At 39.0% G+C, this 19,287-nt stretch overlaps 1 protein-coding gene across 1 annotated transcript in view; it reads left to right on the forward strand.

The window, feature by feature from the left end:
- The window catches only part of CRYBG3 (crystallin beta-gamma domain containing 3), a 96,896-nt gene that overhangs the window by 43,885 nt on the left and 33,724 nt on the right, over nt 1-19,287 (forward strand). Inside the window, exons 5-12 of the mRNA XM_075757931.1 lie at nt 353-5,327; nt 6,320-6,367; nt 6,632-6,747; nt 7,797-7,944; nt 14,489-14,625; nt 16,011-16,125; nt 17,307-17,342; nt 18,417-18,550. Coding sequence (XP_075614046.1) covers nt 353-5,327; nt 6,320-6,367; nt 6,632-6,747; nt 7,797-7,944; nt 14,489-14,625; nt 16,011-16,125; nt 17,307-17,342; nt 18,417-18,550 — 5,709 coding nt within the window. The remainder of the gene's footprint in view (nt 1-352; nt 5,328-6,319; nt 6,368-6,631; nt 6,748-7,796; nt 7,945-14,488; nt 14,626-16,010; nt 16,126-17,306; nt 17,343-18,416; nt 18,551-19,287) is intronic.

A 19,287-nucleotide genomic window follows, 5' to 3' on the forward strand; every position in this document is an offset into this window, starting at 1 on the left:
ATGCTTATTTCTGTAACTGCTAATGTTGACTTGCAGTGGCATTTGTAAATAGTGATTCCATTGTTAGTTGAAAGCAAATGATGGAAGTTGTTAATAGCAACAGCTACTTTTTGCTTATGGTTTAAGCTGGCTTTTTCAGTAAAGGGTAGTGTATGTATCATTTGTCACATAAACCTCTATTTAAGGAAGAACAGAAAAAGGAGGACAATAGTGTTGCATGCAATCTACAGTTTGTGCTAACCTGTGGAGGAAAACAGTATTGTACATCATCTACAGTTGGTGTTAACCTTTATTATCACACTAGCTATTTAGATAGTCTGTCTTGTGCTGATAATGATGATCCTTGTTACAGGCAGATGCAACGGAAGCCAGAAGCACCCGCAGTCACTTATGCAACATATCGAGGTTCTGCAAGGATTAGGCAGCTACTGAAGAATCAATCAGAAATGGCTCAAAAAGGAGAAGAAAGTACTGAGAACAGAAATGGTTCAGTGGTCAAAGAAAATGGAGAAATCCAAACAAGCGTGCCTCCAAAATCAGGACACTTACTAAAAGAAAATCAAGACGATGAGGGTAAAGATCCCAAAGATGATGCCGTAGTAAATTCTTCTGCAGTTAAAATGGGAAGGAAAAAGTCTGGTAAAGCTCAGCATTGCTTGGGTAGCAGTAAATATGAAATAACTGCAAAGGCCACAACTTCATCTACTGAATCATCCCATGAGACAGACTTAAAACATACACCTGCTTTAGCTGCAACAAAAATTAAAAGGACTTATTCACTAGATTCGTTATTGTCATCTAGTAGTAGAAACAGTGAGATCCTAACTAATTCCACTTCCCAGATTAGCAGTACCTTTAAAATGAGTTCTGCAAATGATTTGGTTGGTAAAGATGGACTGCTGGGAGAAGCAGAAGCTCTGTTTCAGGCAGATAAAAATGCCACTTCTAACTTTGATAAAGAAAATTATTGTAGTAAAACAGTTAATAAAATGTCCACAAAAGAAATGCAGGATGATAGTTTACATTCACCCAAACCAAAAAATAAGACAGTTAATGAAGAACTACAGGTGAGTACAGAAGAATTTTGCTGTAATCATCAAATGGAGAGTGACTTGGCACTAGCATTGGATGCCCAGATGCTTCATTCCAGTAGCACTACATTTCAGCAGCAAGCAGATCAGGATACAGGTAGTGCAAATAAACATAGTGATCCAAGAAAAAGTGATGCACAGAAAATTGTGGCAGCTGTAGAAAGAGAGCAAAATCAACAGAACTTTTTTGCTACTGTTCTTTTACCTTTTAATGAACAAATACCCGCTTTGCTTAGCACGGAGTCCAAAAGAGAAAAATCTATAGCCACAGGTAATCTAACTGCTTCAGTGTCATCTATTAAAAATGATGAGGATACAGTCACGGACAGGGGCACTTGTCATGAAGAACTAAGTGAGTTAGGGAAACCAACGCACATACAAAGTGATCACCAGTTAATCCATGTGGAGAATTCTGAGGATACTGCCACACAGCAGTCTGGTTTACCTTGTCTAGAAACTGAGGGTGTGGAAACAATGAAGGTTTTATCTGAGGTTGCAGTGGAAAACCTTGCCAATGTATTGTCATGCATAGATGGGTGTCAAAGTGTGAAATCTAACCTCAATGAGCTGACAGCACCTCTTTCTGTTACTTACGAGTCTTCTTTTGAAACTGGAGGCTGTTGCTCAGCTTTTCTTCATCCTAGTTGCAAGCCCAAAAATGAAACTATGGGGAAAGGAGAAGTCAGTTTAAAAGATGAGAGGGAGACACTTTCTTGTCCTGATCTTGAATATGAGAAGAGCAAATCCTTTGAGCCTGTAGAGATGAGCCTCTCAGAAAACTCTGTTCCTGTCCACAACCATGGTCCTGTTTCCCTTGAAGCTGTTCCTGCCAAGGCATTAGTTACACTCACAGAAGATAACACAGCAAAGCCTGCACCTTGCCCTTTAATCACCATTGACAGGACAAATGATCGTACTCCTGCTTCTAAAATCAACAAGACTGGTGTGACTGAGGTTACTCTTGTTCCTTCTGAGTGTAGAGATTGCACCTCTGAGTTTTCCTCTCATGTTTCTAAGCCACAAGAAAACAATCTGGAGATTTCTTATTCTGCCTTGAGATATGGAGGAAGACCTTTGACCAACCATTCTGCTTTCATCTGTGAAAAAGATGTTGATGTAGATGTAATTTCTGAATCTCCACCCATTTTTGAAGATAGGTGTATTAATTTTTCTTCCAAGGAGGAAAACAGTAATAAGCCTAGGATATCACCCAAAGTACTTGCTTCTTCATCTGACAACCAAGGAAAAATGCCTTCTCCTGCCATTAACTCTGCAAATGGCCAGACTGCTAGATGGTCTGCTGCTTCTGAACAGGACAGCTTTATTTTTCCAGCTCCTGAGTCTAGGAGAATAATCCCTGAGGACAGAATAACTGAGGTGCCACTTTGCTCAGGAGACCTGAGAGCTTTGTGCCTGGCTGATTCTCTGGAACCTGAGCTTACTCCAGCTACGTTTGATAGCTCTGCTGCCGGAGTAGATGTGGGGAGTGTTTGCATCCCCAGGCCCACTTCACCTACTCTGGGATCCAGAGAAGCCTCCAATCTTTCTGTTTCTGCCTTGGAAACAGTGGGCATTGCTCAGGGGAACAGTAATTCTTCCAGTCACAGAGCTAGCGATGGGGCAGAGGAGGCCTCTTCTGCACCGCAGGCTGACAGCAGTGTCTTGGCAGAGGCAATGACATCACCCGTCGGTCCTTGGAAATCTTTGGAAATGACATCTGAGTCAGCCTGTACTGAGAGCACATGCAGAAAAGCTGTGGGACAGGTCAGTCTTTGTAACTGTGCTTCTGGTATCTCAGAAACCGCTTCTGCGACAGGTGATCAAACAGGTGCTGCACCTGCAGATTCAAATGATCTCTGTTCTGAGGAAATATGGGAAGATACCAATGTGAAGGGACAAGAACGCGCTACATTCCAGGATGCTGCTGTTTTGTGTAGAAAAGCTGAGGAAATAGTGGACTCAGTTTTACACTTGGCTATAGAAGAAATAATAGCAAAACAAGCCATTGGTGTCTGCCAGCTTTGTGGGAGCAAGGACAGTTTAATAAATACGGGTATTCTAAATGATCAGAAAGCTGGAACTGTACAGCTGGAAGCAGAAGACATCCAGTCAGCTGTGCAGTCATTAAAACATTTTAATGAGAGCCATGGAGGAGGCTCATCTTCATTTACAGGAAATGAAGCAGTGGATACAAATAATCAAGATGAAAAGATACTATCTTACATCCCTGATAAAACTGACCTACATAGTGCACTAGCATTAAAAGCAAAAGAAATAATTGATGAAGTCATTAACTCAGCCAAACAAAAACTGGCATCCAGTCCATGGCAAGGCAGTGAGAGTAAAGGACCTTCTGAAAAGGTTGAGCCTAAACCTAAGACTGAAACCCCAAAAATTTTAAACCTGGATATGAAGTTACCTGCCAAAACACAGGAACCAACAGAGAAGGAGGAAACTCGGAGTGTAGCAGTAAACTGTGAAAAGTCAGATTGCTTAGGTCCTCCTTTACTTCCAGATAGTATAGAAAATTACATAGATTGGCCCCAAAGAGGTGAAAAGATACCAAATAATGCATTTACATGTCAAACAAATGGATTTCCACCCACTGGTAGTTCAGCAAAGCCAGAATCGGATCTTACGACACCAGCAAAAGAGAGACACAATAGAAAGGTGTGTGAACATCTGCCTGCAGCGGAGTTGTGTGGCAAAGCTAGAGTATCAGCAACTAGTAGAAAATCTGATGGACCTTCAATACATAGAGATGCTACTGTGACTGAAGAGATGCTTCTGTCATTGCAGTCAAAAGATTCATGTAATAATACAAATATGCCAGAGTGCAGATTGCTGCCAACTGTAAATGTTAATTTGTCATCTTCTATGCCTGATGAAGAGTGTATTGGCATGCAGAGTGAATCCAAAGACAAAAGCAGTCCTCGGAGGTCTCTGGAAAGCAGTGCAGAGGACAGTCTGTATGAACACTGTGGAAGAGAGGCTGCAGAAGAAGTACCTGTACAAGTAAAAGCAACCTTAGAAGATTCAAAGGCAGTGGAGAATAAAGAGGAACTAGCAGAAGGGGCAAGTGAGATAGGAGAGGTTAATGTTGGATTAAATACACAGTTTATTATACCTGAATTGTCTGTTATTGGAGAGGACAGTGAAGGGAAAGACTGCTTCAACGCAGTCTTTGTCCAAAATAATGAGAATCTGAAGCAGGTACATATGAAGGATCAAGACATGAAAAGAAATTATCAACTTGAAGAAAATGGTCTGGACTGCAGTGACAACGTTAAGGAATCGACAGATCTTTTGACCTTTTCCCCACTAATTGAACAGTGGGAAAACAGTTCTTTTACTATCGTTTATGAAGGTACCCTTCAAACCGAGAATAAATCTGTCTCAACTGATGATATGCAAACTGGTTCGCTTTCTTCTTCTGATTTGCCTTCAGATAATATAGATCATCTAATGTGTGAAAGAGCAAAGAATAAACATGAGCCAGCCTGTCTTTATGGGAGGGGTAACAAGTTGAATGAAGCAACAGATAGCCGTAGCTCAGAGTCATTTCTGAGCGTGGAGGCCAAACGCTATAGAGTATATCCTTTCTCTTTGTCTCCAATATATGAAGACGACAGCTCCCAAGAAGACTTGCTTTCCACAGATGTGTCGCCAGAAGGCCATCCTGGTGGCATGTCTAAAGATAACGCTGAACACGCTTCTGTGCTTTCCCTTCTCCAGTCAGTTTCTGAGCGCTTACAGTTTACTACTCAGTTCAGTAAAGAGGAGGATGACGAGGAGGAAGAGGGAGTGCAGGATGAGGAGGAAGAAGAATCATCATATGAAGGAAATATACTTGATGTAGGGAGAGAAGACGACTGTCTGTCCAGTCAGTGGAGAGGGAATTTAAAAACAACCATTCAATCAAATGACCAACATCGATCTTTGTTTCCTGGACAATCACCTTTTCTTTCAAAAGAACAACTTGACTCCAAGGAGCAATCAGAACAGTTTCCAGATGTGGCTTCTCCCAGTCAAACACCTTGCAAGCTAGTTTCACAGAAAGTCGATGCTGCTCTAAAGCGTCCTCCTTCAAGTGTATACTACCAGTATTTGAAATCTGCCAGCAATTGCTCCTCTGAGAAGGGGACCAGGTTTGGAAGCATTCTCCAAGATATGTTGCAGCCAAAGATTCATTGGTTTCAAGACAACACCATGCCAAAACTGGGAGAATTGTCAGCGGTAAGATGTTGTGTCACATAATATTAATCATCAAAGAGATTAGCCCAGATTCAAAATTGTTGTCTCCCTATTCTCCTTCCTCCCTTTTTAAGGTTAATTCTTTTATCATAAACAAAAGTAATTAGGCTGTTTAAGATCACAGTTTTTTTAAAAAAAAAAAAGTGTTCTGTTAAAGTAATTTTAAAAACATAATATTCTTGGTTCAGCACATGGCTGAAAGTGACTTAATTGTAAAACAGAATATGTGAACAGAAAATATAATAGGAAAATATGCATAATAGCAAATCTGTATAATAGCAAAATGCAGACTTGTCCATGTTAAGGACATTTCAACCTGAAGATTATGGAATTGCCTTTTGTATGAAAATTACTGTTTTGTTTCTTTCACTGCTGAGATTAGTAGAGCTGTGTTACCCAAAAAATACAAATTTCTGCTTACTGGGCTATTTAATTGTTTCATCACTGAGTCTCTACAGAGTCTCTACAAATTGTAGCTTAGTTAGCCAGTATGTAATATAGCTGCTTCTGTAAATCAGCATTTCTTTCTTAGCTTATTTAAAACTATGGCAGATGAGAGTACGGAAACAGTTCTTCCAATATTTAGAAACTGAAAAGGCCACATAGACCAAATGCATAACTGAAAAAGAACGTCTTTTCATGAAGTTGGGAATATTTCAGTCTGTGTTAGAGGTCTGTTTTGGTTTTGCTACTGTTAAGACATGCAGTTTATTGTTTGCTGGGAAAGGGCAGTGCATTTCCAGAAGTTACAACTTCCATAGTAGTTCTGCCTTTCTAGCATTTGCTGCTTTCTGCTGATTGTTTTTGTTGAACTATTTATACCAACTCTGAATGACAGTGAAACAAATCTTGGTTGTTTCTGCTAGTGATATTTGCATACATTTAGAGGAACAGAGGGCACAGAATAACCTGTCTGTGCTTTGTGCTATTGTTGTAGATCTTAATAGTTGTTTTCCATGTCCTTTTAATTTCAGAACCTCATTGACAGGGCAAGTCTCAAATGCAATCCAAGACCAGGAAAGGTAAGCAGAATTTGTGTCACATAGATGAACATGATACATGGAATAATTTGTTATACCAAAATTTTTGAATGAAAAGCATCTGAAATTGTTAGTCTAGTTTTCTGTATTTTAATGGTGCATATGCTTGCACATGCTAATAATGAGTTTATATTATTAAAAATCCTACCACTAGTAATTTTACTGCACTTCTGTCAGCAACTGCTGTTTTAGTTCAATAGAGTGTTTCATAAAAGAAGAAAATGTGTAACCTGTATATTGTTTCAGATTATTATTTATGATATTTATGGCGACAAAAGTAAACAAGAAGTTCATTCTGATGTGCTAGATACCACGTCCTGGATCTTTCCCATTGGAGCATTACTTAGGATAATTAGAGGATGGTAAGAAATTCAGGTCATATTTAAATAGAGTATTTCCAAAAGACTGTATGTGTGTTTCTCTTGTATTTTCATCTCTTTTATTTATGACACACATCTGATCTGCAAGAGTGTCTCTTTCTTTCTTTGTAATCAGAATGATACCAATGAAAAAAGCATGAAACAAGGCTTCAAATGCTGCAGCACAAATAAAAATATTGTTTCTCCTGGGAACTAGCTTCAAACAGGAAGTTTCTAATAGAACCACAAGTACATTTAGATTTCTTGCCTGAAGTGCTGAGACAGTACAGCCATAACCATCACTAGAACCATGTGTAGGCCAAAGAAAATGGCTTTTTTGTAGTTCAGTTTCATGATACTGTAGCTGTTGCAGAAGGACCGTAAAATGAACAGTCTCAGCTGCTGTTTATAATGTAGCATTTAGAGGAATGTGGTTGCAGAAGAATATACAAGTACCTTTAAGGTAGATTTTTGCGAGTGTTTCTCGGTTTACTTTGGGAAGCTGGGGCTGGGACGGTGCCAGTTGTTGCATTGGAGTTGAATTGGTGGTGCTTACAATGAATGTTTCCGACTGTCAGCCATAGTAACAATGCATGTCACGTTTATGTAGTTTTGAGGTAGCCTTGTTTGGTTTTGCACACATTTCTTTCACATCTAAGAAATACTGAATGCCATTATTAGTATGTTTATGTTTTATGCCTTGCATAGTATCTGCTTGAACAGGACATATTTTGATGTGTCAAATATATTTGTTATAGTAATATAAGGCTTTTTATTTACATTGTGGTTTAGCTGTATTTTTATTCAGTTAGTATTTTAAGTTACGTTAGACTACATCCTGGAGGAGGAGAACTGTATATTTTACTTCTAAAGCACAAAAGTACAAGCCTCTTATTTATCTAAAATGAATGTGACTACTGAGGGACAGCATAAGAAAGGGCTGATAGCTGGCTTGATAAGAAGAGCTCAGTACTGAGCTTTCCAGCAAACGTGCTGTATAATGACAGTCTTATCTAACAGCAACAATTTACTTCATGATATCATTATTACAGTTGGATTTTTTATGAGAAACCAAAGTTCCAGGGTCGGAAATATGTACTAGAAGAAGGGGAGACTGTGCTGGATCACCTTTGGGATCTTCCAGGCGTGAAACATCGTCGAAGAAACCTCACAGTTGGTTCAATCAAACATGTTACAAAGGTATAGACTTTGATAATAATATACTCACATACGTAATTCATTTCCATTGGCAAGAGTGGTATATTACCAGCAATGGACAATGTATGTATGCTGTGTTTCTGATGTTACTCAGATTTGCTATGAATCACGTTTTTCACCCTCAAGATAAATTCAAGGGCTTTTGCTGCGCTAAATTTCCCTTTCTTCCTGGAGGTAATGAGCAGATGGATTATCGTTCTTTGTCACCGTCTTTATCTGACACAGTGATTCCTCTCCTTTTAGATGTTTACCTGTCCAGTTAATTGAAATGAAATGGAACCAATTCATATTTTTCAAAGAAGGGTTTATCTTAAGCTTAAACTATCTACTGTGTCTCTATCGCTTCTGTTTCAGAAGTTAGTAGTTGGGATTCCAGTCCCATTTATACAGCTTAGCCTCCAAAAATTACTGTCGTTCCCTCCGCAGCTTTGTGCCATGTGTAGGGTTTCCATGTGGACAAGTGGTACACCTACAGCATCTGGTTCTGCATACAGGCAGACGTTTAAAAGGCGTTTTGTTGAAAAGATAGGAATCAAATGCCTAAAACTAAACATAATGGGTCTATTGTTATTCAGTGAATGGGGAATGTATTTACCAGATCTTGTGATTTAAGAAGACTTAGTGCTTTTGTTGTTTAGCATAACGTTCAAGTTATTCACAGGGCAATGGCCCTTTACTGCAAGTGAATTATCATTTGTATTGCAATGTGAAACTTTTTCAGAAAAAGTGTTTCTCTGTTCTCTGCTGGTATAGAGGTCATTTTAAAATTGATAACCTTTGTGTCATCAGTACAGGGGCATAATGTCATAACAATTAGAAATACTTTTTCATTTTCTTAAAGACTTAATAAATAAATGAATTCAAAAGAGACTGGCTGAGGGCATGAGTAATGAAGTTAACATTTATTTGAGCTAAACAAATTAAAAGCATTTGACCAATATGGAATGTGAATAATGATCAATAATGTGGCAGACAGCTAAATAATTAAAGAAATACCACAATAACATGTAGAACTATGGTCTGAAGCTGAGAGAAGCTGGGTGTGTCTTGGGTAGCAAAGAAAAGCCTTGGATAGGAAAGACACTGTGGTTAGCTTTGTCACGCTTGATAAAAATCTTTGTAATATAGGTAAGTAGGTTTGAGTGTTGTTCTTCTTCCAGTATGTGGTTCATTTGTATGGAACACAGATGGAAGGCTTTGTTATAGTATGCTAGTTCACTAATCAACACTTTCTCATGTAACTTAGACCTTTAGCAGGTATGGTTGGTTGGGAGGACTTTTCCTGTTAGTCCATGGGGCTGTATAGAGCTAGTGTGGGTATGGAACTCACTAAGCCGGGTTTTGTCCTCTCAACCTTGATTTGTGAAAGCATCCATCTTTTTTAGGTTGTACTTCAGCTGCTGTGAAAGTACTTGAAGAACGTGGTTTGCCAAAGTACTATTTTATTAATTTTTTGTTGTGAAAGATATAGGCATTGTTTTTAATTGACAAACAGCTGGATTTTTTTTTCAGGCAGCTCATGTGTATGTGATCTGCAGGATCATACATTTTACTGTCAATCCCATTTTCATAGGCTGGGTAGCTTGGTGGCTTTTCTCCTGCCTAGTTTGGTCATACTGGCTGTGTGTCCAGGCTGTTTGGCTTGTCTTCTAATTCTTCAAGAGGCTTTATAATGGTGCTTGTTTAATGGCTGCTCAGATGGCTTGAGTTAGCAGGTTTGAAAATTGGCTAAATATTTGAGAAGAAAATGGCTTGCCAAGAAGAGAAAAAACAGATGTTTACTAAAGAAACTGTAGGAGGTACATTTAATATTATTTTTTTACTGGCGGATGTTAGTTTACTGAGAAACAGTCTGCCAGTAGCTTCATGCTCCGACTTGGCTTCAAGCCTCCACAAAAAGCAAAGGTTCTGTTAGCTTTGTGGTTAGCCTGTGGCTTGACTTACTGTGGGATACGCATTAGATGTATCCATGTGTGTTTAATTTGAAGGAACTTAGGAGGGGGAACAGATCCTAAAGGAACAGATCACGCAACTAGTAGAATGAAGACCTATCTCAAGTAATGAGGAGTCTGAATTCCACTAAGGCAAATCAACATGAGACTAGGCTAGCAAAATCTGCCTGCGCACACAGGTTCTGTGCAGCTCCTGCAACACAACCTGTTTAGCCAAGTCAGTTCGCTGGTCTACTGCACAGGCATATATTGATCTTATGAAATTGGAGGGCTTTTTCTGTCTGTTTCTGGAAGCCCAGAGAGGATGCTAAATGTTACTTTCCCAAACGCAAGAGCTGAGAAGAGTCGCTGATGTTTCCATTCTGGAGTAATCTTGTAAACATCTATTTTGCAAGGTGATAAGAGATCTGAAACAGCAGTTTATAATCTCTGTCTGCAAGATGGTTAGGCAGGGAATAGCAGGATTCCTTGTGGACACTCCTTAAGCAAAGCTCTATGTAGTGGGAATGTTCACGGTTTTGCATGAAGGGTGCGTTGCTTTTGTTTGTGTGGTTTGCTAGGTGAAAAGAAGTTATTAATTCAAGCGTCGACTACTTTGTCAGATGCCATAGGAAGACACCCAGCAGCTTCGGGTTGTCTCATTTGCTAGTTGGTGTTTACAAGATAGTAATCATTAATATTAATATTATTTTATTTTACTACCAGTCCTGTTGAGTTCTGTAGTTTGATTTGGTGGTGATGGGTGGTAGCGAGAGTGGTACAGAGCAGGAGAACTGGGAGAAAGAATTATGAATGGGTAAAAAAGGCTGGAGGACCAACAGAGTGTAAGATTTAAAATAAAAAATGCTGCAGAAACTGACATGTCCTAAGGACAAACTGCGTATCAAAAGATGTGTGTCTAGACTGTATTAAAAAGTGATGATGTGAATACCAGAACTAATTAGTCTTGGTTTTCAATAGATTCTTCTCTCACTGTTGTTTTGGCATTTAGCTTAAGAAGCCAGGCTTTAGTCATTCTTTGTCCTGCTGTGGACGTAACAGGCTACCACATTTAAATAGGCTATTTTGATCACTTCAGTCACCACTGCTTACAACTCCAAAGAAAAGACCTAACAGTGCTGAAATGATGTAGCCCTGTGGGTGCTGTTAGAGCTGTAACCCTAGAGCTGGAAGAAGGGTAGATGGCCAAGACCACCTTGAGGGGGTTGAAGGCTCTGGGTCTCTAACTTAGGGTGGAGCTCTTGGTCAGACTAGAAAAATGTCAGACAGGCCACCAAAGAGTAATACGTAATGCTAAAGTCTTAAGAGTCATCTTAACCCTCTTCAGAAGCCGCCTTAACCTTTCTCCTGAGAGGTGTGTTGCTGTTTTGGAAGTGTCTGTTCTCTGCAAGCTAGCCAGAGTGCTCTTGTAAACATGTCTGCTCCCAAAAGACCATGAGGGAACCACAGACACTCCAGGATGACTATGTGGAGGTAGGAGGACGGTACCACAGAGTAAAGGAAGACTGAGCGGGATGCCTGGAGGCTGTGACCTACCTAAGCATTTGCTGCTTGTGTATTATCATTGGAAATGAACACAGCCGCCTAATCTGTTTGCTATGCTTTTTGTTCTGTTTTTGCCTGATGTGTAAGTAGGATAATGAACATGGCATGAGTTTTGACTGCTTGTGACGGGGATGGCAGGGACAGGGGCGTATAGGGAAGAAACTTTCCAGTTTTAGATCTGGCCTGAAACACTGTGGTAATAGTTTTGCATGTGGGTATCTTGTTTGAAAATCTTGACGCCTCGCAAATGAAAGGGCTTTGGACTGAAGAATCTAGTTCTCAACCTGAATGCTATCGTATTTGTGTGGTTTTCATTTTGTTTCTAAAGATGGTGGCTTTATTAGGGATGTTAAAGAAGCCTCTGAAAGTAATGATGCCTATTAAATATGCTCAGGCAAATATGAACATGCTAGGGCAAATATTTACCAAGCTAAAGTTTACATGCTTAAATTATATAAATTAATGGCATAGTATTTGTGTGTACATCTGCAAATACGTCGTGCTCACCTTGTAGAGTAATACTAAATTTTACCATATTCTGCAGTCTGTGAATTAATATATGTAAATTGAACTCAATATTTAAGTCAAAATATATATTTGTGATTTTTAAAAAATGTCCTTAGAAAATACAATGTACGTTTTTGCTCAAACATGTTATTATATTTAAAAATAGATATTTGAATTGCTTTTGACAGACCTCAGTTTACTATGTGACATTTTACAAAGGGACTTTGTGGACTTGATCTAGTGCAGACCACAATACCATCACAATGTGTAGAGGTTTTTTTTATTACTATCAAAATCTGTCTGGAAAGACATGATGATAAATAGGAGAGATTTTTATTATGAGTGCTTGTGCTTTTCCTGCCCTTTGGAGAACTGCTACATTCTTCATCTGTTGAGGTGGAGCCTGCCTCATGAGCTTCAGAGTCAGGAAAGCAAACTTGAAAAGAGAATGCAGACTGGCTTCTTCCGATCTTCAAATGAAAAAAAAAACCAACCACCTCCTACAGAATGAAAATTAAATGTACTCCGACTCATATTCTGTCTGAGCCTGCAGGCAAAGATACTTTATTTTGCCGCTTGTCTAGTTTTGTAGGTACTTTGTTTCAGAATTTATCTGAAACCATTAAGAGTCTAGTATTGTTACTTGTGGAATTCTTAAAGGTGCATCTTCTAATTTTCCGTATCAAGCTTTATTGTTGGAGTTACAGATCCTTCTTACGTATCAGGTATTATTAGAAAAAGGACCCCAAATTTCAAATATTTCTTACCTGTCATTTAATAAGATACATATACATGTGAAAATTATGAGGAGGTTGTGGTTTGTTGTTTTTAAACTTGTCTGGCAATACACGTAGAATTGAGGAATGGTGTTCCTTAGCACTTGGCCATAAAGTAGCATTGTACTAGAAGGCTTTTTTCCTAGTTTTTCTGGTTTTGGTCATCTGAAAATAAAAATTCTGGTATTGCAGTTTTTGTTTTGAAAACAAATAATGTGCATTGTTTACAAGGTACAATACAGAAGAAACACCCCTCTACATGAGGGAGAGTTGCCAAAACAGTACACTGTTACTTCAGGTCTCATGAGGAAAGTGAAACAATATCCTGAAGCCCGTCTATTATAACCCCCACATTTATTGCTGATAGTTAAATAAGTACCAAAAGAAGTTTGTTAACCGAGAAGAGATGCGTTTCTAGGTGGGATGTTACTCCATCATTTGAAAGCTCCACTCAAAACCTATGTAGAAAGGGAGAACAAGCAGGTATTGTCATGAGATGAGGTGCTGTAACTTCAAGAGCTTTTGTGCTCCGATGCTGAGTTTCTCTGCAAGCTCTTATGTTTTGCCTCTCGGGCCTGGTAGAAGCCACAGGCAGTGTGAGAACTCTGTAATGATGGGACCCTGCCTGCATCCTCAACAAATCCGGTAACCAAGTGCTTCTCCAAGGGCACCCTCAGGGACAGCTTCTCATCCCTCTTTTCTAGCTCGCACACAAGGGGCATCTTCCTCCAGCCTCTTTAGGACTTTCGGGATCTCTCTATGCTGTCCGAGCCCTCTGGCCTAATGCAAATGGGCCTGTGGGTCAGGAAGATAAGGGGGAGGGTGCAGTGAACTGAAGGTTTCCAGCTACAGCTGAGCAACCTCTGTAGGCACATGAGCCACCTTTCGCTGTAACAGGAAGACTGTTCTGTAACACACTGCTGAGGCAGGGCCTTATAGAACATCCTCATTGATTCATGACGTGTTTCAATGCTGAGAAAGAAAGAATTGGCGATGCATTTTATAGAAATATTATGGAATTAAGGCAATAAAATCCCTGCAAATTCTAGAGAAGATCGTGTGTTCAACACATTGTTTTTTCAGCATGGTATCTCTCAGTAGAAAACCTTCAGTAAGGTAACAGAGGTTGTTGCTCTGTAGTAACAGAAAAATTACTAAAGTGTGTACTTAACAAAACAAATACTTTCCAGTACTGTTCTTTTTCTTTCTTTGTCTAAAATGCTGTAGATTTTTTTAACCTGGCAGAAAATTGAACTCATATGGCTTGAAACCATAGTCGGATGCATTACAGAACCTTATCACTGAATGGAGGAAGCAGTAATGAAGTACTAGACATTTCTAGAAAGTTTTAGTTATGCGTGCATCATATGTATCTATATGTGTGTTACAGAATCACTGTCTTTAAAAAAAAAAAAAATCCACAGTATTATATGCATGGTTTGTCTGTCAGTAAATACTGTAAGATCCTTTACTTGGAGAGCATTTAAACAGCATTTTGAAGGTAGCCCAACAGGCATAAATGCATAGTTTTTCTTTGAAAGTTAGTGGGAGCTGGAAATTTACTTCCCTTAGCTTTTCTAAAAATCCCAGTGTTCATTAAAAACTTGCATCGTATGAAGTGTGGAGTTAGGTTAGAAGGGTGAGGAGAGAGGGAAAAAGAAGGAAATGTTACCTGTCCTTCCCCTGCCATGGTGGGGCGGACTCTGCAAGCACGGATAAGCCTTACCCTTTCATTTGTTTCCACAGGACTGTGGCATTCCAGAGGTAGAGTTCTGTCTGGGAGCCAGCACAGAGGGACTTCCTATCTGCATACAGAGTGCAGTTGCCAATTTAGAAGAACTGGATGTTGAGAAAAACCCTTATATAAGTGTCAAATCAGGAGTGTGAGTACTGAACCTTTTTAATAGCGTTTTGCCAGCATGTAGAGGGGTAACATCATGGGATGAAAGTCAGTCAGCAATAGGAACAATGTTTGAAGTAGTCAGTCAGCAATAGGAACAATATTTGAAGTTTTTGCTACAAATCAATTAGCATACACTAGATATTCCCAGCTCTACACTTCAGCATTGTGCTATGTGGGCTCCTAGCAGTGAAACCAAATTTTTGAAGGCGTTTTTCCTCTAGTTGCTGGCAGGAGTCTTCTATAATTCCATCTTTTGCGTAGCTTTATAAATAGAAGCAGCAGCTCAGCTATAATTAGCTTTTAGTTAATTAGTTTTTTTAGTTCATTGGAGAATAGATACTGTCTCCCTATTCACCCACCCTGTTATAACACTATGGCTGAATACCAGAAAATGAATATTACATCATCCAAGCATTCCTCAAGCTACAGCCATATTCTGGCTTTCTGGAGAGGTGATAAAATATGACACAGGCCCCTCCATAGCCCAGGATTTCCTGTATTGAGCAGAATAGTCTGTTTCCTGGGTCAATGGCCAACACTTTACAGTTCCTGAAGTTTAGGAATTCTGTGCCTCTTCTCATAAATCATTGCAGAATGACATTAGCTATTCTGTTAAACAGAGTCTTGAGTTTGCCTTTCCATGTGAGCCACGCCTTCCTTCCTATGATCTCACAATATGTGCATGAATCTTGAGGTGGTGAAAGAATGAAAACCAAAGTTTTGTCTTAGTTTACTGAGAACTTAGTCTAACTTTTAACTGCTTGTAGTCTGTGTGTGTAGTTTTAAGAAAGTAATTTTCTATATGGCTCAATGCCTCTTCTTCCATTCCTTATTTGGTCTATGAACCCTGTGTCCAACTTCTACATTCAGCTTTCTGATTTAAAACAGTCTGAAGGAGTCTCAGTATTTTTAATCTTCGTGTTAAAATTGTGATAGCCTGCTTTCCAAAGGAGTGTTGTAAATTATTGTATTTTAATAATTTCCACTGGAAAAAACCCTGAGATTGATATTAGAAGCCTTTTAATTCCTGAAGTGGCAATCCTAGGTAAAATTTGATGCGTCTCATCCTCAATACTGGCATTGTTTTTGTATACTTGTAGTGTAACAAACAGGGTTCTTAATGAACAAATTGGTAATTTTCTGCTGTTTCATTCATGTTTAGCTTGGATTGAGAAAAAGTATCTGAGATCTGCTTAGTGTTGATGTTGCCAGTGTATTTAAATAGAGCATGGTTTTGATGTGCTGGCAGTATCTGAAACACATCGTCTACCTCTGAGTACAAAAAAGAAAAATAATTTTAATAAGGTCATTGTATTTGTAGTGTATCCAATGAGATTAATAAGTCCTGTATCCTTACTGTTATAGATGGCTTGCTTATTCAGACTTTAATTACAAAGGAGAGATGAAGGTTTTGGAAGAATGTGATTTATCATCTGAAATTCCTTCAGCAGATGTGAAATCTCTGCGTCCCTTAAAAATGGTGAGGACTTCACAATTCCCTAGTAGGTTGTGTGCCTTTCTTTTCCTACCGTTTCTCCTCCAGAGGTTTTGATCTAAATATAACTTAGGTTCTAACATCCTTTCAGGGTTAATCCTTGTACTTGTAACGCTCCTCTCACACCACGGTGCATTTGCAGTGTTGTAATGGCACGGCATTCGCTCTTCCAGGGCTTGCTGGGCTCCTGCATCTGCCCAAGTAAGAGCACATAGTCAGAGGGAGCGCCTGATTGACTAGGACATCTTCCTGGGGAACTGCTGTTGTCGAGGGGAGATCAAATAAGACAGAACTGAAAGACTTGTAATTGTATTGCAACCAACACCAATACATTAACTAAAAAAGCTCTTCAGACGTTGATTTTCTTTTCGATGGTACAGCTAGAGTCTGCTGGGGATGGAAGGACCAGGTGAGGAGTTTATTGAAAAATACCCAGTAGTTTTTCTGTGACCATACACATTACACAAAAATCTTGGGAGGTGCAGCTAATTTTTGTTTTGATAGCATGTAGATCTAAGTATGAAAGAGATGTGGAAGAGTATAACGCATAATTCCACTGTATACATAGCGAGTCTACAGAAAGAGAGTTTAAAAGTCTCAAAGGAATAAAATCAAACAGCTGTCTTTAGTCGCTCCTGGGAGGTAGGTGTCTTATTCTCCCACAGAACATTATTTGCTAGCATTTCCAGAGAAAATGCATTTGTTGTATTTGCTCTTTGACCACAGATATGAATATGTCAGCCTATATTTTCTGTCTCTTCTATAGTTTCTTAGTGTTTCATCATTTGTACTTAAGAAACTTAAAATATATACAACACAGCTTTAAAAGTTACATTTTTTTAAATTGGTCAATGTAAATTAGTTAAAAAAACTCAAAGTAAATATTTGCTTTAGAGTGCTAATAGACAACAAAGGAGTATTTTAAAATTGCACCCCTACAGGCTTGCAATGCACTGATTTTGTTTGTAGCTCAGGTTTATAGTGTCCCTGGCCTTTATGAATTACCAGAGTATTTAAACTAGTTTTTGTTTTGGCCAACACTGAAAATGGTGAATATAATTACAAAGAGTTCATGCTCTGATATTACTGTAAAATAAGTGTCAAAATGTAACTTTAAGTTTTGTATAAAAACCTTTCTTCTCCCTCCCCCCCCCATCTTTTTTTAGGGTGGACTAAAGGTACAAATGCCAATGAATGTCAAGGTAAGCACTGAGGATACTGAGAATAAAATATGAAATTAAATATAAAAGTTTTAATTAGGCTGTTTTCTTTTTGTTGGGTATGTGATGTTTGATTAAGTATTTAATGTTTGCTACTGTCTGCTTTCTTACAAGTGTTTCATGAGATGTAAAAGTAGTAGTAGTTTGGGTTTTATGTATTAGGAGAATGTGAATTTGCTATAGAAGGATTGTAAAGCTTTTACAACATAAAATGACTTTTCCTGACTAATGCATCAGTCACTGTAATGGAAAGAGATCAGGAGAGATTTTTCCCATTTAACATACCAAGTTTTTAAAAAAAAAAGGGGGGGGGGGGGGCAGGGCAGGAATAGGACCCTTCTTTCCTGTACTGGATCCCAGTACAAGAGTCATGAGTGAGACCATGACCCTACTGTGATTTGAGGAGCAGAAAGCTAATGCAGAGTTACTGCTCCTTTTCCTTCCTTTTTCTAGTTCTCCACAAGAATGCTAATGCTTTAGGTAACTTTTAATTATACAAATACATGCAAAACTGAGGAGTTTTTCTAATAAATATTGCAACAAATAGTAATACTATTAATAGCTGATCTGTGTGGTTTGGCAGATGAGGAACCCAGAGAGTGTGTTAACTGCAGTAACTGAAATAACTTCAGCAAAGTACAGAGAAAGACCTCTTGTCTACTTTTGAGGGGTCAAGCTCAGTGTGTCTAGCTGTGACCAGGTAGGATTCACTGCGGGCTAATATACACTGCCCAGGCATGGGATTGTAGGATAAATCATAGTCATATAGCTGCAGAGTGCCTTTATGTATATAGAATTGTGTGAACAAGTATCCTGTGGAAATGTCTGCAAAAGCCTGACAAGCCTATCTAAATCCGAATAGGGTCTCCTCTGCTCGTAGGGCACTAAAGTCAGAAGGGCTGAGGAATGCAACCCTGAATTTTCTTTATAGTAGTGGCTTGTTGGGGGGAGGGGGGGGTGAAGATGTCTTCCGCATACTGTAGCAGTACACACACTCAAACTTCAAATTATTAGTCAGGGCATACTCAAGGCATTGTTCAACATCATGTTTTCTAGATAATAATATATGAGAAAACTCACTTTGGAGGATGGTCCAAAGAGTTTTCAGAAAACATCAGTTCTGTCCCAGCTCTGTTTGGTAGCGAAGAGGAGTTTCAGGAAATTGGATCAATACGTGTAATTGGTGGAGTGTAAGTATATCTCACTTCTGTATTTATTTACTTTAAAATAGGAAATCATAACTAAATGCTAAGAAGCGCTATGGGGTGTTTAGAATCTCTAACTGATAAAATATTTTGAAAATAATGCAATATGTATTTCCCTTGTCAATTATCAGCCTTGGATAAAACAACCTCCTCATATGGCTTATCTATCTAAGGGAATATAGGAAGGTAAAACTAAGTGTGTGAGAAGTGTGAAGTCAGTGTTTACCATTTGGATGCCAATAAACTAGGCCACTTTGTTCCTTAATGACAGCATTCGCACAGAGCTTTAATTTATTTTGCTTTATACTTCTGATCATCTCGACTTCATTTACTGAAATGACCTTAGGTAGGTGTGGTCAGTCTTCAGTTTGACATTTTAATGCCTCTGAAATCGATAAACTGTTTTATTGTCTTAATGGTTTTTCTTTGCCACCTGTTGCATGTTATCTGGAATTAAGTATCCACCCTTGTTTTCCTTCGTTGAGGCCTTGGATTGATCCTGTGTTGCCCTGCCCCTCTCTCTGTCACACACACACGGCTGTGTGACACAGTCCTTAGGTGCACTGCTCGCAAGGTAGGCTCAGCTCCGTTTATTCTAGAGAGCTACCAACCCCATGCATTGTTCTTTCAACCTCTCCCAAGACCCAGAAGGATAGGACTGTTTGAAAGCATGCAGGATGCTTGCTTCTGCCAAAGAGCTTAGCAATAACATAGTTTTCAGA

The sequence above is a fragment of the Balearica regulorum genome, chromosome 1 (assembly GCF_011004875.1).
Source record: "Balearica regulorum gibbericeps isolate bBalReg1 chromosome 1, bBalReg1.pri, whole genome shotgun sequence".
Classification (NCBI taxonomy): domain Eukaryota; kingdom Metazoa; phylum Chordata; class Aves; order Gruiformes; family Gruidae; genus Balearica; species Balearica regulorum.